The sequence below is a fragment of the Glycine soja genome, chromosome 8 (genome assembly GCF_004193775.1).
Source record: "Glycine soja cultivar W05 chromosome 8, ASM419377v2, whole genome shotgun sequence".
In the NCBI taxonomy this organism is placed as follows: Eukaryota; Viridiplantae; Streptophyta; class Magnoliopsida; order Fabales; family Fabaceae; genus Glycine; species Glycine soja.
Window position 1 is genome coordinate 46733456 of NC_041009.1, and position 20898 is coordinate 46754353.

The 20898-nt window shown below is 32.2% G+C and overlaps 3 protein-coding genes across 8 annotated transcripts; 1 reads left to right on the forward strand and 2 right to left on the reverse strand.

Moving 5' to 3' along the window:
- Positions 1–1093: 1093 nt before the first annotated feature.
- On the reverse strand, positions 1094–5783 carry LOC114423730 (purple acid phosphatase 15). Its single transcript, XM_028390590.1, has 7 exons — positions 5320–5783; positions 4783–4974; positions 4280–4613; positions 3964–4181; positions 2876–3066; positions 2135–2419; positions 1094–1524 (listed from the first exon to the last, which is right to left on the reverse strand). The coding sequence occupies exons 1-7, from the start codon at positions 5594–5596 to the stop codon at positions 1378–1380; spliced, it is 1644 nt and encodes a 547-aa protein (XP_028246391.1). The 5' UTR covers positions 5597–5783; the 3' UTR covers positions 1094–1377.
- A 2046-nt stretch (positions 5784–7829) lies between these two features.
- LOC114423731 (protein XRI1-like) lies at positions 7830–11717 on the reverse strand. 6 transcript variants are annotated; one of them, XM_028390591.1, is made up of 10 exons: positions 11632–11710; positions 11463–11538; positions 10721–10776; positions 10524–10643; positions 10034–10191; positions 9211–9274; positions 9009–9108; positions 8881–8921; positions 8685–8768; positions 7830–8432 (listed from the first exon to the last, which is right to left on the reverse strand). In XM_028390591.1, the coding sequence occupies exons 2-10, from the start codon at positions 11483–11485 to the stop codon at positions 8152–8154; spliced, it is 927 nt and encodes a 308-aa protein (XP_028246392.1). In that variant the 5' UTR covers positions 11486–11538; positions 11632–11710; the 3' UTR covers positions 7830–8151. The 6 variants fall into 6 exon arrangements, with proteins under 6 accessions (XP_028246392.1, XP_028246394.1, XP_028246395.1 ...); XM_028390593.1 differs by having other exon boundaries at positions 11459–11717; XM_028390594.1 differs by having other exon boundaries at positions 10034–10179; positions 11463–11715.
- Positions 11718–14742: 3025 nt separating this feature from the next.
- Positions 14743–20234, forward strand: LOC114423732 (ER lumen protein-retaining receptor). The gene is made up of 6 exons (XM_028390597.1): positions 14743–15015; positions 16657–16922; positions 17050–17165; positions 18721–18794; positions 19700–19763; positions 19862–20234. The coding sequence occupies exons 1-6, from the start codon at positions 14925–14927 to the stop codon at positions 19896–19898; spliced, it is 648 nt and encodes a 215-aa protein (XP_028246398.1). The 5' UTR covers positions 14743–14924; the 3' UTR covers positions 19899–20234.
- Positions 20235–20898: the final 664 nt, after the last annotated feature.

Here is a 20898-nt window from a genome sequence, read left to right on the forward strand (position 1 = left end):
TTAACTAATCAAAATAAAATAATTTAGAATCTCTCTCTTACCTAGTCAATCAATATTATCATTTTAAAAATTAACCAATATCGTAATTAATGTCATTTAAAGTATTTTATTTATCCCAAAAAAGTAAATTCCTATTGATCAAACTTTGTCTCCGCGGCTCAACCTCTATAGATTTGACATCTGGATTCTGCGCATATATCCCGACGTCCCGCGTACGGAGTCTTTCATCTTCATCCCGATGAATTGGTGAAACGATTCATTTGCATGACTCTGGATATGCAACAATACAACACGTATCACGTAGCACCCTTGCGCCTGACACAACATCAGGTTATATCGTTCTATTCATCGATCATCATTTTCTATATTTATTTTAGAGTTTATTTTATTTAAATTTCTTTAATATTTAGTTAATTTTTTATTTTGATTATTTACTAAAGAAAATGTCAAATAGAAAGTATCAATAAATTGAAGAAAAAATGAAAAGTTGAAAAGTTAATTGAATCACAACGTGGTGTTCTTGATAAATTTATTATTATTCATAAAAATGACGCAGAAGCATGTTCAATAAGTGAAAACGTGATAGAACAATCACTGATAGATCATACTAACAACGAGGAAAATGTTATAGAACAACCACTTATAGATAATACTGACAGCGGTATAGAACAATAACTACCTAGAGATGATACTGACAATGGTAAAAATGTGATAGAACAACCACCTATAAATAATATTGACAACACAAATAATCATAATTTCAATCAAGAACTGGACGACAATATTTTAGAAATAGGAGTAGAAGGGAATGTTACAAGATAGATTGAATGAGTTAGTTATTTTATCTATTGAAAGTAAAATGTTGGAATTGTTTGATTATAAAACTCTGATAAATGATTTTACAGCTAAAAAAACTAGAAGATTAATATAAAAATTGATATTTTATATAAAATACTAAGTCTCTTTAAAAAATTTGTAAAAAAAAACTCTTTTAACATTTTCGTCTTAGATCCCAAAATGTCTGTACACGATCCTAATCGTGATCCTAATCGTGTGTAAGCAGCAAGATATTGCAACACTATTTACACCAAGGTAACCGCGCAATTTTCATTCTCATTTAGCAAAATATTAAGGATTTACAATTTTAATGTTTCACACTCTGTATATTGATAGTTAACAAACAACACAGTTTACTGTAATATTGGGCCCTAGTAGTAGACTAGTAGGAGCGTTAACATCTTTTGAAAGATAGATCGTCTGCCTACTCTACTCAACCCAGTAGTGACATTTAGCACTATTAGGTTTTCCACGGAGGTTTATATTCAGCTATTGAGACATTTTCATCAATGACAGCAAATGAATTCCTCCTCGTGGCTCTTATATCGAAGCAATGCAATCTATGTTCACCCTTTGATGGATGGGGCATATATCAGGTTGTCTCACTATGTAAATTTGATCCCCAACTTCCTTGTAAGAGTCCTGATTACGATACCAACTCCACAAAGCCCAAGTTTCATTTTTCACCTGCATATTACACATCGAAGAACTCCAGATATGTGTGAAAGTTCTAATACTTTTTTGTTCAGCCATTTTGAAGTTCCATAAGTTAGACACGCGAATGACCTCAGCTAAAAATAGATTTTATAACTATTTTGAGACCCTGGAATTCCTTTGCTTTTGGCTCCCCTAAAGTGGAGAGAATGTACTTTAGAAGATGAAATGAAATAATAACTATTAATAAGATATCAACTGTTGAGATTGTAATTAACATTAAATTTTGTAATGCATGTATTTAATTTTATCACAATTACCATCTCTTCATTTTCTAATCAACAATTGTGAGTGCACTTTATTCTCTAAAGTGTATTTTTCACTTTAGAGAAATCAAATCCCAGTGAAAGGTTATATGCTCACTGAAGAGTTATTTAATGTTAACAACACAGCATTCTAGTATAAGCAAATATTTATTCATAGAATCAGAACCTAACATGATATAACAGAGCTTTAAATGTTTAACTATCCACAAATTAATGTGTAGTAGGCATAACTACAAATATATCAATTTATTGAATATAAATAACATTTGTACCACCATGCTTGGGGTGGGGACGTGGGGTAGGGAAAGGAATGGTACCTCTAGAATCCCATAGCCAAAGCTACTTTCTCTGAAAGCACTGTAATCTGGCTGGCGATCCCAACAAAACTTACTCACTTTTGTACCAAACGTAAAATTTGTTGCACAAAAGCCACCCATATAAGGATCAGGAGTACTTAATGGATCGGGACAATGACCAGGCTCGTCTGCGAATTTGATTGCCATCTTCTCTCTGTTGCCCCCATCCCCAACTGTAATATATACAGGACCACATGGATCTAAATTGTAATTGTAAACTCGGTTTGACCTCTCATAGGCATGAACCTGTTATTCAATTTAAGTAAAAAACAAAAAGCACAAGCTTAGTCCTAAATCATAATTATTTGACTTAGTACCTGTGCATATATTGCAGTATTGTTGTCCTTTTAATTACATGCCAGTGGTGACCAAAGGTAGGAGGCAGATCAGACAAAATTCATTAACCTGCCTAAGTGTTCCAATTTGCTTCAGAAAATCAAAGATCATTTGATTACCATGATATTCAGATTGCTTTTATTTAATTATTATATGCTGCCATACAGAAGCAGCTAAGCTTTTAACAAATGCATATATCCCCGGTCTAACCCAAAAAATGTAATTAAACATCCCTTCACCATTAGAATAAAACTTTTTTTTTCACATTTTTCTCATGACTATGATAGTTCCCAGGATGTAAGAGAACAAGCCAAAATGGATTATCACCATTTTAATGCTTAGGACATAGGAATTAGGATGACTCACATGTCCATTAAATATTATATCCACACCATATGCGTATAATAGGTCCTCCATCTCCACCCTCATGCACTCTGCTTCTCTGTAATGGGCTTCATAAGAACTATACCATGGTGGATGCCAAGTAACTACAAGCCAGGGAGTTATTGATCTATCAACATTTTCCAGATCTCTCTCCAACCACTTGTATTGTTCAGCTGCCATGGCAATAAGCAGCTCAGGTAACAAGATAGGTGGGATAAAACAAAATCAACTGCACTTGAATTGATTACAAAGCAAAATTTAAACACATTCAACACCCCCTAAATCATTCTTTCCAGTATAACTGAATATTATTACTTTTCTCTATTTCTACAAAATGTTTTCTTCTCCTTTTTTGCTTTAATTGTAACTTATCAGAATTAAAACACATTGCTTCCCTTTCATATTAGACGATATGTTTGACTTCTTTTGACTCAATTTCTGAGTTAGGGCATGATTGTTATATCAGATTTTAAAACCTTCTTCCTGGTCTAGGTTGACATGTGCTCATGATTAATATCATACAAAATACATGGTCAATCAAAGTAGTTCCACAAGTAGTAGTATATAAGTGAATCCAAATTTATGGCTAACTGAAAACCATTCCACATTCTTGAGAATCACAGCGCAATGAAGTTTCATATGTGTCATCCTCTTAGCTCATCATTTTTTCATTTTCAGTTATAGTATTTACTCTGATGAAAATTTAATGAAATATGACAATTTTAATAAAAAAAATAACCAGTTCATTTAATGATGATAACTTGAAGTTATTTCCCAGTCAGTGCAGTGTAAGAAAGTCTAATTAACTTCTCAGTTTTGGGACCTTCGCTGGTAGTATGCTAAGTTACTAACAGTTAAATCCATCCCAGTTAACCATGATTTCCCTGCAGAGTCAAAACTTCAAATTCACAAAATTCATTTTTTCCTTATAATTTGTTTCTGTTCTGCCTGTTTTTCAAGCAAGGATTGAGAAGCCTGCCTATTAAATCAATACTAACAAGTAATATCCCAAACTAAATCAATGAAAGGAAAATGACTGCACAGTGTAAAGGGATAGAACAGGGAAATACCCGTTTTATCATAGTTAATATAAGCCCCAAGCATAATAAAATGAATGCCTCCAGCATTGAAAGAATAGTAGAATGTAGATGAAGATCCACTTTCTTGAGAGGGGAATGCAAACCTAGAACTGTAGGCCACAAATGTCCTGTTTTCAGCCTGTTTTTCTATTTCATGATTTCCTTCTACCACCATTATTGGAACGTTAGAAACTAGATTCTGCATAAACCTGGAATCATTCAGTTATGGTAGCATAAGAAGATATAATATAAAATATAATGTCATGGTTCTTTTTGTTTAGCCTCAAACTATTCTGTAGAAATTTACCTTCCCCAATAATCCCATCGAGGCTGGTAGGTTTCATGTATAGGAGTTAGTGGAAACGAGCAACTATAACAATCAGAGCCAGTTCCATTTGTGAGGTACAGATTCGCGTAGGTTACATCACCAATCAATAGAAGAAGATCAGGTTCATTACTAGTCAGGTGACCGATGGTAGTAGTTGTATTATAAGTAAGACCAAGATCTCCTACTACAGCTACTTTGCCTGGGTAGCTCTTTGAACCAGAAATTGGCATGGTCCTGAAATAGTATATATCACTCATGGCTTGCAATGAAGGATCTCCACATTGATAATAGTATAGTGTGCTTGGTTCCAATCCTACACATACAGTAAAAAGTACTTGATGTAACATGAAACTTTCATTGCGTACAATAACAACTATAGTTAAAGAACAATGGCCAAAGTTATTTGATAACATATTACATAGTATCAGTTTGTCCTATTAAAACTCTTTCTAGGAAACAAAAAGGGAAAAAAGATCGATCACCTTTGAGTTGAACGTGATGGATGATTCCAGATGTGTAATTCTGAAGGCCTTCAAAAGGATAGAGCTGGTTGTAGATGAGAGACTGGCCTCTAGCTTCATGCACTAATTCAAATGTTGAAGTTCCATATTGAACAACACTTGATACAGTTTTAGGGTCTAAAGGCTTGATGTCGAGACCTATTTGGAACTCCCCTGGTTTTATCATATCACCAGCAAAACCAACATGAACAACACCATCGGGTTAAAACTATCCCAACCCAATTTGATGTATGATCAATTCACTAATTATGTGTGCCCTTGAATTCACATTAGATGATTCATAATCACTTTACCAGCTAACATGATTTTATATATACATTCTACTAAAAAATTAATTCTAACTCCGGATATGGTTCTGAGGTGAAACAAGCTTAAATAAGTTAGATAAGAAAATTTTACTCCTAACTTTCTCTAATAAAAAGATTTAAACATAATTCACATCACCTCAAAATCAATTTTAATCATAATGATATTTTAGTACAGCGTAAATGGAGCAACCTGTAACCCAAGATATCCAAACGGAGTCATGGGAGGTAGAGAGAGACACCGAAATCTGTTCGGGCTCGAAACCCCGGACGCGGCGGCGAACTCGAGGATCAGTTTCCGGCAAGTCGACGGCGACGCCGCGCAAGGCGGGGTCGAACGGAACGGTGACGGGATCAAAGGGACCTTCGAGGGTTGACGGAATATGGCAGTGACCGAAACCCGCGAGCAGAATTAGCAGAAGAATAGGAGCACGATGAAATTGAAGAAGAGAAAAAGTAATTGACGCCATTGGAGAATCCAAACGCGGAACGTGGTTTTGTGTTTGTTGAAACGGATGGATTTGGTTGCGTGTGAGAAAAGTAAAAAGAAGTGGAGAGTACGGAATATCTTGGAACTGGAACTGAGACTGAGACTGACAGTGTAAGAGTACAGAACCGTTTGCCGTGGGAACGTCACGTGGCAGTTTTAATTTTATACTATCATTTTTTTAACCAAAGAGAATCAGAATTGGCCAAAAGAAGATAATCTGAAATATAATCTCTTTGAAATCCTTAGGGTATGTTTGGTTCCACCTTAAAAATATGTTCAAGAGTAAAGTTTTACATGCAAACTCAATTTAAAAGAAGGAGTAAGACTTACGATAGTTTTACAAAATTTTAATTCAGACGTGCCCTAAGTGACACATGTGATTGAGAGGCAAGATTATTACCTATTGGACAACCATTCCAATTTTACTCCTATTTGCCTTAAAACCAGTTTCATGAATCTTGGGTCTTCTATTTCAAGTTCTTAAGATCATTTTCTCCGTCAAAGTAGATTAACATACGACTTTTTTTGTTTTTTCTCAACTCTTTTTAGTTGTTTTTATTTCCTTAACTCTATCTCTTCATCTATTTCTTTAGGTTTAAACTCTATCGATAATAAGATGTTGGACTAAGTGACACTAGACTTAATCATTTTAAGTAAATTCTAAGTTTAACTAATTCTAAGTTTAACTGTTGGGCTAAGTGACACTGAATTTAGTCATCTTAAATAAATTTTAAATTTGACTATTGTGGATAAAAAGAAATATAATTAAATTTTTTTTATTAGAGGTGATTAATTAGATTTTTTAGCGAAAAATAACCATTCGATGAAGTCTTTAAATACTCTGTACGCATGTAAATTTAATTTCAAGAACATTGAGATCACACTTGTAAGCAAAAGTTTTGTTTTGCCTTGTTGTCTATGGACATATTGTTCTTTTAGTTGAAATTAAGTTTTTAATTTGAATTCTAGATTGCTTGTAATTTGTCCTTTTAGTTAATGTATTTTTTTCCTTTTTCTTTTTCGTTGTACCTAATACATATTTAATCTTAGTTATTTGCATAATTACATTCATTACTCATGTTAGCTTCACAAGTACTCTTCTTTGCTATACCTACGGAATCTAAATCAAGATTTTCTGTTGTGTAATGTCTAATTACTTAAGAATGGACTATATGTGTGAAATATGAAATAAGGTTTTTGGTTTACATATTTGTAAAACTAATGACATATGATGTTTTAATATCATATATTTGTAGTGTTCAAATAAGTGCTTACAAGAAAGAAAGAGAACCTGTAGATCATTTCTTAAAAGCATGTTTTTACCATTTTAATACAATTTTAAGGACCACTTATCAAATTTGGATTGCAAGCTAAAAAAGAGGCCATATATCATCATCTCTGTCCTAATAAGATTTTTCTTAGACTGTTCATAGATCGATTTGGTTCGAATTCAGGGAAAATAAAATCTGAATCAATTAAAGATTAAAAAAAATCTAATATTGGCCAAACCAATGATAACGAACGGATTTATTCAATTTTGGATAATCGGATATCCCATCAAATTTTTTAAGAAAAACATGATTGTATCATGATTTTAACAAATAATGATGTCTTAAATGCTACTGACTTATAATCAATTAAATAATAACATAAAAATTATAAAAAAATAATACATTATTAATTGAGTAAATCATAAAACTTCATCTATATATAATAATTAAAAGAAAATAAACTAAATTATTTAACAAAACTTGATTTTGAAGGCAAACTAAAGTAAAACAATGAAAAGATTCAAAAGAACACAATAATAGGTAAATTAAACATTAAAAAATAAAAACAAATAATAGAAATATAATTGATTTAGTTTGAATTTAGAAAGTATGAATTTGATACATGAAATAATCAATATTAGATTTCAATTGATTTGATTTGGGTCTACCCAACTAGAACACACGAAAAAAAAAAAAATCTAAACTAATTTAATTGATTTAGTTCGAAATGTCAGGTTCATCAGATTGATCTAAACCAATAAACAACACTAATTCCTCTGTTGCTTGTAACCAGTTGAACACAGGTTTTCTAATGAATATATTCATAATTTTACTAACTTTAGCCCTTAAAAGTTTAATTTTAATCAATAATACATCCTGGTTATCAATGTCAAAGTCTTCATTTGGTTTGCATTCTATATTTTTAAATCAATATCATTAATGTTTGAACTAAAATGTTAATTCTCATATATATCATAGATTCAAATTCTAAAGCAAGTTACATTAGTTTTTAATATGAGCTAAAGCATCGGGACTGATCAAAAGTCCCATTGCAGAGTTAGCTCAAAGAAAAACATCTACCAAGAGAAATGCCACAGTCATCTAGATTCCTCACCTAGGATACAAACACTAAGGTAGTAAGGTGGTGTTATTTATAGATGCCAATAAGAACAAAAATTGCAATAACAATTATAAATTACCAGGTGTTTTACATACAGAAAATGAAGCCAGACCCAAGAAGAAGTCAGTAGTGAACACTTAAGGCTTAGCCTTTAGTTCTCATAATGGTGATGCTACCTTTTCCCCCTTCAATGTGAATTCTTGTTTTTCCAACAACGGGCTTCCCAGAAAATGCTGATTTTGGGTAAGCTGATGGATCTTCCATACTTTGTTGTTGGGACTTCAAAGGAGGTGGTGGAGACAGAATGCGCTGATTTATTTCCTTCAGAGTGACATCTCCATGGGCACCACAGGGTTTAATGAAGGCAAATGGATAGGCCACAGAAGCAGCTAGCTTTGTGGGTGTTTCTATAAATGATTTTCCACCTATGCAGGTAAAAGAGAGTCAGAATTTGTTTTTATGTAAAAAAAAATATGAAATTAATAGATCCTAGCTAAAGTCTCTTTTAACATTTGACAACAATTAAAGGCCCGTCTTGTGAGTGCACCAATATACAGCCACAAGAGAATCCAGTACGATGGCAACTTGGAGGATTTTCCTAGATGAGAAATTAAGCAGATATCCCACTACAATTAAAACTAGCAAGAAAAGCTATAACAAGGAAAAACAAAACAAACCTTTGAAGATGATATTTTTGGGGGTTTGAGTGAAGCCATGTTGAACCACATTTTGTTCACATGCTGGTGGGAAGTTGCCCAGATCTACAATAGCATATATATATATTTTTTTTTCAAATAAGAGTCAATTTGTACAGGAAAGAGAAAAGAAATGAGAAATAGGAAGAAAAAGTTAATGGCAGACAATGTCATATACCTGCAACATCAACTTGAACCTCATCTGCCCCAGAAAAATTCCTGAGTATAACATAATCATAATTCATAAGATTGTTTTTGTATAAATAGATATATGCCATATATTAGTGGTGGTCTTTAGAAGCATACAAATCATCAGGACACAATTGCATTTCAGCATCCTTAAAGCAATCTGCTAGCCACCCTTCAGCTGACTCAAGGTCCTCATAATTGGAAGCTGATGCACTTCCTAATGCATATTTCAATATGATTGGTTAAAGATAACAAAAGCCATATCTAAAAAGAAATGAAAAAAAAAAAAAATCATAGCAGAATATGGCAAAAGGTAAACCTGGTGTCCCAGACACCCATTGTGAAAATTCAGGGAAAACATCCTCCTTTGGCTCCTCCTTCCCCTATATACACAATGTTAACAGTCATACAATCTGGCAAAACAAAAAGTCCAGTACAATTATTAACTCAAACAATATTTCATCAAAACCAATAAAGTACTACTGTACACACATGAGCAATATCCTTGAGCGGTAGTGTCTATGCTGACTATGTGCATTGCAAATCATTAAATCTTGAAGGCATAACAAAAGAAACAAGATTGTTGATCAACCCAAAACACTAGAGACCCACAACAAAAGAGAATTATTATAAAGGCTAGAAGATACTTAAATATATGAAGTTATGAGCCAAACACCTCAATATCAAACTTTAACAGTCATAAAAAAATTTAAGTTAAAACAGGGTTCTATTATATTAAGCCATTGAATGGCTACAGTAAACTTGCAGGGAGAGAAACTTGAATAGGTTCTACTTCACAGATGGACCAATACAATGTGGTAACACAAACCAATATGACTGAACTAATCCTCTAACAAAACATAATTATGAAATTTAATCTAATCTAATATATCAGAAAAGAGAAATCTTGCAGAAAGAACAAGGAAAAGTAGCACAAATTTTAGTTAACTCAACACATCATGTATTCCTTCCTTAGACAACCATATCATGTTAATATAACATGGAACATACTTAAAAAAATATAAAATATTTGCTCAAATTAAAGTATTTGTGCTTTGATTTTTATTTTTTTTGGCTTGACCCATTATGCTACCGTGGGTGTGAAAAATAGTTCAAGGTAAAAGCTACATACAAGCACTGACCCTTACTTTCAAATATGCTGAAGACATCTGTTCATTGGAGAGTAAATGACCCCCATCTTGAGAATTGAATTGTAGCATCCGCCTTCTCTTAATTTGGTAAGAACTCTTCAAACATTTGTCTGATTCCTTTTGTACATTATTTGACTCTGAAATCAACCCTATTTGAATTAAAAAGTATAGCATTGTACATAAAAGAAGGATGCAGGAATAACAATAATAATAGAAATTAAAGGTGACCCAATGCATGAGGCTCCAAGCTAGTGGAACCTGGGGAGGGTAGAGAAATGTACACAGGTATACCCCTACAAGCAGAGAGGTTGTTTCAATGATTTGAAATTGTGAGCTCCAAATCACAAGGCAATAACCTTACCATTGTGTCAAACTCACCCTCAATTATAGAAATGTAAAAGAACAAAATATTCAAGTTGCATATGGTGATTGTTATAGACAAAGTCAGACTGCCTGCCAGATAGAAGTGTCTTACTCTTACCACTATTATTGACATTGTACGCAAAGTCCCCACAAGCCTTCACTGGGGTTGTTTCATCATTGAACACAAAGGAAAGATCTTCATTTTGAGAAACTCCATTCCATATCCCTTGTGAAATTTCTGCTCAATCAAGAAAACCTTCTCTCAGGCATCAACTATTTAGACTAATTTAACTTAAAACCACAAGTCAGACTTACCATAATTGAAACTCCTTTGGAGACAATAATCCTCCCTATGCCAATCCCATGGCTCCCTGGTACAATTCAACATGGAGTAAAAAGCAAATGCTTGTCATGCAACATTGAAAAAGGTGCAAGAAAACACAAAAGGAGACAATCCTAAAACCAATTGGGCAGAATCACGAGGGATAGATTGTAGACATCATGATTTGAACAACAGACAAACCAAACAAAAGTACATAGAAGTTTGACCAAACCACAACACAAATAAAAAGAAACAGAACCATCGATTACAGCAGAAAAGGGCAAAAAAAAAAAAAAGAACGAAAGAAAAGGGGGGGAATGATGACCAGTCAACACCATCATCATCCTTCCTCTATCCACAAAAAATCTAACATGAATCGACCATCTCAAGAGAAAACAAAAGCCAAGAACAGAAAATTTCTAAACCGACCAGAGTTCACAAAAAAAGCAAAAAAAACAACAGCAAAACGAAGGTCAACAACCCCCAAACATGAACGAACCAAATAACTAAAAAAACACTAATATTCCAAGCAAAATCCCAAGAATTTCACGGGAACCTACTTCATGCCCCAAATAAAACCACAGAACAAAAATTGAAGAGCATAAAACTCAGAAAGTACATGTTTGAAACCAAATGCAGTTCCCAAAGAGTGTTCTTTTCCCAAGAAACAGACCCTTTAAAAAGAAAAAGACTGAGAAAAAGAAAATTAAAGGGCAGAGACACACACATACATACTTGTTGTCATTGCTGTAATCCATTTTCAGTAGTAGCAACCAAGCAGTAGTCACTGATCAGTGTTTCTCTCCAACCCCTTCACAAAAATAATAACCGTTACAGAGGAATTGCTGCATCAGATGCAAATATGGCATATAAGAAAGGAACCAAAAGAGAAACCAAAAACCACCCTTTTTTTTTCTCTCTCACTACATGTGTGTATACATATGTTCCCTGGTTAGTGCTCTTTTGTCTTCCTGTCTTGTTTTCCATTTTCTTGGTTTGGTTAATATATTATCATTATTTCCATAGTGTATGGTATTTATGATTTATTTATTTAGTTAAACTTGAAGAATATCTAACCACATAATCCAAGAAGGGAAGGTGGGGAGGAGGGACAATAAAGGGTCCACGCTAACACGAAAACACAAGATACGGCAAGCGTGCTTTTACTCACTAGGACCCACTCCAGTCATTACTATATTTAAACTAATATTCTTTCCATTTGGATTGAATTTTTTTTTTTTTTATGAAATTCGATGAGTGTTAAAAGTTAAGATTTAATTGGATTTGTAGATTAAATTTTGTCATAGGAATAATACAAAGTAATTGAATTTTTTAAATCTCATAAAATTTGCTTTTGTTTTAGAAATTCGGTAAGATTTGCTCAAAAATTAATTTGTATAAATTAAGCGTTTTACCTCTATTTAAGTAATTTAATTGACGGAATAATTTTTTTAATGAATTTAAATATGATATTTGATTTCTACATTAACTTAACGACTTATCTCTTATCATCAAAGCGAAAAAATTCTAAAAGAAATCTTGCTCTTTTTATATGCAATTCTATCCAAATATTCAGGTAATTCGAATTATCTATCCCTAACTTAACATAAAATATTTTTACTAATCATACAAATTAAGTAAATTAATGATCCACTACCTATGCATGTGACAATTAATAACGCATTAATTAGGTAGGATACAATTTGTTAACCAAACAAACAGTCTGCATTCATAAATACTAATCCAAATATTGCAAACTAGAAATTTATAATTATAGGACTTTGTTATTTTATTATTTGTTATGGAGTCTATATAACATGAATAAAATTAATTGTATTTGTATTTGTTATACATTTGGAGGTAAGTATATGATATTTAACAACTTATAATAGGATTGATTTTTTTTATTTTTATTTTTGCTGGGTTTGAATAATATTGCAATATTTGAATATATAAATTTTAAATAAGGATGTACTGTAAAAATAATATTGTCTTAATCTTAAATTTTTCTAGTTAACATTATGATATTGATAGTCTTACTCAGCAAAAAAAATATGATATTGATAGTCTTAATTTATTTTAAAAACTAAAAGCATCGAGAAAATATTAACTGAAAAAAATCAATAAAAATATTAGACCATATCAAAAGATTATATTATTTTTCAAGTATATGTTTTTTTAATAAAACATTATTGACAATGCATGAAGTTGTAATTACTTAAATTCTATTTAAGATTAACAATCTTATAAGATAAAAAAAATTATTTGATCTTGCAAGATAAATTGAATGTATTAGTCATTTTATTTATTTATTGAGAGTAAAATATTATAATTGTTTTATTATAAAACTTTGATAAATAAATTTGTAGTTTAAAAACTTAGAAGATTAACATAAGAGACTCTATAAAAAGTTTCACCTATGGTTTCCAAATTCCTGACACGACTATGTCAAAAATAGATATATTTTACCTACAGATAAAAGATTTACAAGAAAATATATTTTAGAGATAAACACTCGTTATATGTAGAGCATTTTCACATGTTTAGATCATAATAGTCTACTAAAGTTGTTAAACTATATGTACTTATAAATAGAATCAATAATCTAAGTATTCAGTACAAATAATATGATAGTTGTTTTTATATTGAATTCCACTTTTTAATGAATTATGTTATACATATCAAAAAAGAAAAAAGAAAAAGTGCATCACACGAGTAACCTGACTAGTTTTTTTCTTAAGAGAGTAATGCTCTGATAACGAAAATCAAAGAAATAATGAATAAAATACGGTAATAAAAATATTATTTTTTTTTCGTATCCATACCATTATCAAGAGACACGTGAAAATTACAATAAAACAACAAGTTTGATGATTGGTGGGACTTGGCGCATTAACGAGGATGTTTTACGCAATGAAGCCTATGTAATTTCTTCAGGTAAGTTTGACTCTTCTCTTGTAGAAACCTTCCTTGTCCCAATCCCTAAAATTGAAGTGTCATCTTCATTTAAAGATTTTAGACCTATAAGTCTTTGCAATGTCCTCTTTAAACCCATTTTTAAAGTCATTGTCCACATAATCCATCCTCACTTGGATAAACTTATTGGGCCTATACACAGTAGTTCCATTCATGGTAGAGTTAATCATTATTTTAATTTCAATTAAAAATTATTTATATGATCATTAAAGTGATTACCTTGAAAAAGAAACATATATAAAATTAATTATATGCATCAAAACACATTTTTTTTGGTTAACTTTTTTTCTTAGAACTTCACATAATGAAAATGCATTTTTTTTTATTAGTTTTCTAGAAAAAATTAACGAAATGAAAATATGTTTCCGTTTTGTATTGAGAGCACACCCTATTCAAAATGAAAATACATTTTCGTTTTATATTGGTGATAAACGGGAACACGTTTTTGTAAGGGGTATTTTGTTTAAAAAAACATAAACAAAGCAGGGGTATATTTATCAATAAAGACTGCCATTAACAAAGATCATACGAAAAAAAAAAACTGATGACACTGCATGGATTGGGCTTGCGTTTTTTGGGTCAAGGAAAAGTGAAAAAATTTAACTTCTAACCCAATTACCCAAATACTTTCTTTTTCTATCCAAATCTAATTTTATATAAACATACCGAGTTAATTAAGTTTTATTAGAGGACTGAGTTAATTAAGTTAATCTAACCTTTCCCTAGGTATTTCATTAATAATTTCAAGGGTAAATTAATGATGTCCAAGAATATAATTTCCATTATCTCACATTACAAAAGTTAGGAAGAAAGATAAACTATTACATTAGATTCTATCATTTATTCCTGTCTCAAAATTTAATTTCAATAATTTTTATTAAAATTATTAATAAATAAAATAATCTTATAGCATAATTGATGTTTTATTATAATAAATATAAATTAGTATAATTTATATATTATTTTTTATTATGTAAAAATAAACATTTCCCAACCTAAAAGGAAGAGAAAAGAAAGAAAATAAAATAAAAAATAGAAAGAAAAAAAGAGAGAGAAAGAAAGAAGTAAAAGACGTGAGTCTCAGCCGGGGCATGTTCTGAAGTCTTCTTCTCTGCTTGTATGCAACGGCCACAGCCATAGTCGCCTGAAACCGATTGTTGTTGCAGGGAAAACACAGAGATCCGGGTCGACCCGTTGCAGATCCGATCCAAATAAGAAAAGATGAATATTTTCAGGTTAGCCGGGGACATGACCCATTTGGCCAGCGTCCTCGTCCTTCTTCTCAAGATCCACACCATCAAATCCTGCGCCGGTCGGTACCTTCCTTTCCAATCTCAACATTCATCGCTCGCTCTGTTTTGTTTCGTTGAGGATATGTCGTAGATTTTCATTGTAATAATGCTGACGTGTGTCCGCCAGAGCTATTATTGCTTAGCGCTGTGGGGTTGGGTTGGGTGATTTTGTTATGTGTTACTGTGTTTTTGTGGCGTTGATTTCGGCGAAATGGAAATGCTCTGGAATCCTGTGGCTTGGGGAAAGGAGTGTGGAGATAATAATAACTGTGGGATTATAAATGTTGTGTGTTGAAATTATTTAGTGCTTGTTCTTCTCATTGTTAATCTCAGAGAGGGTTACAGATTGTGAATCCGCAGGATTGCCTCTGTAGGGAACCAGAAATACTGTGTGTTGAAATTATTTATTGCTTTCAAAGTCTCCTGTTAGGATTTTGTTTTCAGAAGGAGCATTTCTAGTTGATACAACATGTTTCAGTTTACTGGTTCTGTTTTTTGGTGTTGGTTTCTTTGGTGTTATTTTTTTTGTCTAACCAGGAGGTATCTGGGGCTTCTTATTTGGCACCCAACTAATCCCCTTCCACTGGGTTTGGGGTAAAGTGGTACCTTAAATTGCGACTCCATGCTTAAGTCGGGGATTGAACCCCAAACCTTGGTTAAGAAGGGACCCCAGTGCCTAACCACTTGTGCCAACAACTTTCGGTTTTGGTGTTTTTTTATGATTGGGGGAGCTTGTGCTGCCTTGCTTTTTGGATCATATCTTTCTATTCAATGTGCAGAACGTACTTTATTATACGTAAGGAGTCATCTTGCATCTTGACCCCTTCCTTTTAAACTAATGTTGGGGATTTGTGTTAACAAGGCTTCTTGCCTTCTAGAATAGATATAAATACAAGGTATCATATCTGAATTCTGAGGAAAGAAGTTTCTATTTATGTCTAACAAATGTCACTTATCAACAGACAGCAATGTTGTGAGCCAGTACATTGATCTCAAAGTATGTTTCTAAAAGTTTGAGTATCTTACGGAAGTAGGACATGTATAATTAATTAATCAGACTAATCTTTTGTGTTGTCTATTTCTCTTTGAGCAAGAAATGGCAAGTTCCAAAGTTCTACATTTGTAAAATTTGTGTAATGAGACCACTATATTGGCATAACTCTAAGTACACAGTTATAGTTGTTGACAAATGAATGGAACTGTAAGTCAAGTCTTATGCAAGTGATGCAGGACAATGATGGTCAATGAGTCAATCAAAATTATTTGTTTGCTGTTGCTTAAGCTATTTTAGTTGAGTATTTTTCATACTACTGTAACTCAAGTACTGTTTGTATTTCTGATGTGTATGTGTATTGTGATAAAGAACAATTAATAGCCTAAACCAAAGCTTGACATGTAATTATAAAAAACTTTTGTGCTGCATCAATATGTACATGTCTTTCCCTCCTATGTTTGTCTTTTTATCTATGAAGGGAAGGACAAAGACTATTTTATCCATTACCATATGAAGAAAAAGGTAGTACAAGTGAGCAGTATACACTTACTTAACTGTGGTTTTTCATTTTGCATATTCAGGCCATTGATTGACTATGGTTTGTTTTTAAAATACATTTCATATATCTTTCCGATGCTGACTTTGGGTGCATCTTATCTGTGTGCAGGTGTCTCATTGAAGACTCAAGAACTCTATGCACTCGTTTTTGCTTGTCGCTACCTAGATATCTTTACTAATTATGTATCTCTCTATAATACCACTATGAAGTTGATATTCTTGGGAAGCTCATTTTCTATTGTGTGGTACATGAGGTACCACAAGGTTGTTCGTAGATCATATGACAAAGATCAAGATACCTTTCGCCATTACTTTCTTGTATTGCCCTGCTTACTATTGGCCCTATTAATCAATGAGAAATTCACATTAAAGGAGGTTAGTAAGTTATACATTGTCTATAGTAATTATTGTGCTACTAGAAACATGTCCTTTTTGACTGCTTTCAAGAGCTGATTGTGTAACTTTTGCATACTTTTTGAAAATACACTTATGCATTGAATAGGTCATGTGGACATTTTCCCTGTATTTGGAAGCTGTTGCTATACTTCCTCAACTAGTACTTTTACAGAGAACTAGAAATATTGACAATTTGACTGGACAGTATGTCTTTCTCCTCGGGTAAGATATTGTCCTTTATCTAATTTTAATCATTATTATAAATTCCTGGGTTCATGCTACTACAATTGTCCTTTATCTGATTTTAAACATTATTATAAATTAGCAGTTGTTATGTTCTAAACGTGTTTCACCTTTTGATCAATGACCAAATAAATGGAAGATATTATGTTTCCAAAATCAATGATCATGTCCTTTTCATTTATGTTGAGAGAATTGTAGCATTTCATCTATGGTACAGTTCCCAAAATGATGCTTCTAATTTATCTAGATAGAGGAGCTGATGCAGACAACAACATGAATTGAGAAAATTATGAGTTTGCAATAGTGTGCCTGGGCCTGCCTGCCCATTGACTTCATTAGAAATGCTCAATGAATTTTTTAAAAAGTTTTAATATTTGGGAGAAATAAGTTCTTACTGATGGTGAAGCAACTTCCTCTGCTTAAATAATGTGTGCAGTTATATAAATAAAAAAGCAAATGCAAAAATCATATATCGGAGGACCTTATCTGCACATGTTTTAATCTCGAGAACCCTGACTGTGAAAGCTAGGGAGTGTTTGGTTCATGGAAATATTTTTTGTTTTTGTTTTCTATTTTCACTGATTATTAGAAAAATACCACACTGTTTTCATTTTGGTTCCTTGTTATAGGAAATGGTAAAGACAAGTGCAAAATCAACATTTTTTTAAAATAGAAAACAAAGTGAAAAGAATGTGGCATATTTCTAATTATTTGTGAAAATAGAAAATAAAAACAAAAATGATTTCCTCAAACCAAATACAAAAATGCCAGCTTATTATCACTTTGCTTCTTGTTTTCAGAAATTTATTTAGGAAACAGTGAAAATTGAAAACATTTTCTCAAACTAAACTGCCCCTTGGGTTTTCTTGGTTTTCTTGGTTTTCTTCATCTTCTCTTTTCTGAACTGGTTACAATTTTAACTGCTAGTTTGTATGTCTCGAAAGTACACATCCCCATTTTTTATTCATTCTAGCCATTAAAATCATGATCAAATATATTTCAATCAAAACACTTAATTTCCCAAGCTTACATGAACTGTTCAATACTCTGTGATATGATACTGGATTTCAGGATTTTATCACTAAGTGCAAGAATCAATGAAACAGTGGTCCTGCGTCTTTTTTCCTATTTAGATTTCCACAGTTGATGGGCATAAGTGAAATATATGAGGGCTGTGTCATCAAGTAAATAAAATCTATACATTAAATTCAATTGTTAATTTTTACAAGCTTGAAGTTTGCATCTTGCTTGATTCTATTATTGAAGAAGCTAATTAAGAACTCTATTCAAAATGGCTTTTGTTACTGTCAACTATTTGAGGTTCAAATGAATCAGGTTCCACAGATCTTTTGTCATTTGTTTCAATAGTTCATTTCATTTGTATATAACTTCCGTGTGATTTAATCATGATGTGATACATGTGCATTTGAATAAATTCTTATAAGCTTGTTCAACTCATTTGAAGTTTTTGTTTGTTTGAAGTCCGTGAATCATAAAATTCATGTTTATAATACTATTGTCTGGCTCAATGCAGTGCATACAGAGGACTATACATTCTCAACTGGATCTATCGCTACTTTACTGAGCCCCACTTTGTCCATTGGATAAGTATGATTCTCTCTTATTGTGTTTTATGGTTACTATTTTTTTTGCTTCTACGCTTATTATAATTATTAAGTAACTACACTCTGCATTATTCACTACTATGTCTTGTGGAACCTTTTCATCGCATATTTTTAGTTTCATACTTTTAAAATTCTCGATACCTGAGATGCATTTGTGACGTTGTTCGATAATGTTTTTCCCTTATCATACAAACAACAATAAAACGAACTTGGTTGTGCAAGTCTTTTAAAATATTCAGCAAATCTATGTTGTTTTTACTGCATGGAATCCATTACTGAAGAATTTTTACTGTTAATTTCTATAAAAAATATTATTTCCTTTATGTGCGTGCGTGTGGTGGTGTTATAAATAACAATTTTCATGAAATGAGTTTCTTGTTGGTCCACAATACATCTTTGAAATATTGATTTGGTGCATCCCATTATTGCTTCTGATGTTCAAGTAGCAACTTCAATGTTTAAGATAATGTTTAATATCAATATTTCTGATTCATCAAATAGGTATCAATAATAATTTGTCATCCATTTCTGATGTGGGGTACCTGCTACAATTTAGCTGGTACTCACAGGCTAATATACTCTGATAGAACATCAGTCAGTGCAGCTTTTGATATTACTATTTATTTTTCTGAAAAGAAAAGAAATTGGAAGTTAAGTTATGAGTTATTTTCTTTAGACTGCACAACTGATATTTTGTCGCAACACAAGACTTGAGGAAAACATTGTCCTCATAACACTGGATCATTTTTCAGACATAGCAATAAACAAGTTTCTCCCTCCTGCCAAACACTAAACGGTTGCACCCACAAAATAATAATAAAAGGTTACTAGAAAATTACAGTGTATTCTGAAAATGTCTTCCTGAGTCCTTTTAATGTTTTTTTGCAGCATGGATTTCTGGCCTTGTTCAAACACTACTCTATGCTGATTTCTTCTATTACTATTTCCAAAGGTAATTTGGCCTACTTTTCAGTTCCATAACTTTCATTTATTTATGTTGTGAGTCCTTGTTCATCTGAGTTTTGAGCATTTAAAAATTGTGCCGTGCAGCTGGAAGAACAACAAAAAGCTTCATTTGCCAGCATGAGTTTATTCTTCTGTTCTTGAAAACAAGGGTCTAAGTGGACAATTAACAGTAAGCAGAGAGGATTCACAAATTTGTCTGGACATAGTGGTTTCTGATTTACAATTGCCTATTTGTTCGTTCTTGCCACCTCAAATACTACTGTACTAATGACTAGGAAGATTATAGACAAAAAGCATCAATTTGTTTGTGATTGTAATTTGCAATTTTAACTTGAAAAAGTATTTAGATCTAGATTGTGGCACAATGCATTTTGATCTTTTACTCTTCCCTTTCTTCATTTAACTTGGGTAGTATTAATACAGATAAAGATCGTTCTTGATGAACACTTTGTTTTCATGGTAAAGACTCTTTTCCTGATCTTCTAAATTTTACTCGGTAGGGTTCTCTATTGCTTCCTCTTTCGAAGAAACACTCTCTCCTTCCACCGTGATTACCTCTTCATAGTTACGGGTGTTTATTGGTAAGGTTGGGTTTCATCAAATTGGTTATCCGACCCAATCAAAATACTTTGGGTTGGGTTGAATTGTTATAATTTTTTATCAAATTCAAATCAAATCAACCGATAGAGGGTTGGTTTGGATCGGGTCTATGCCTCTATGGGTACAGAAAAGTAAAAATTATTTTACAATGTTTAAAACATTAATTTTTTTTCTTAACATTTTCAAATGACATTTTGATATAACTTTAGAATAGTTATATTGTATATGCATTTTTTTCTTTCTTTCAAACAGTTATGCTATAAACACAAAAATTCATATGCAACTATGGAAACATTGCACATTTTAATTTGTTCTTAAGTCAGTAACCCAAGATAGGAGAAGGAAAAAGTGTCATGCTCCGAAAATTCATATGCAACTACGAAAACATTGCACATTATAATTTGTTCTAAAGTCAGTAACCCAAGATAGGAGAAGGAAAAAGTGTTATTGTTTTGACAATGGATTGGTTTGTTTAAACTTAATTTTTTTAAAATAAATATTTTTTAAGAAATATTTTTTAA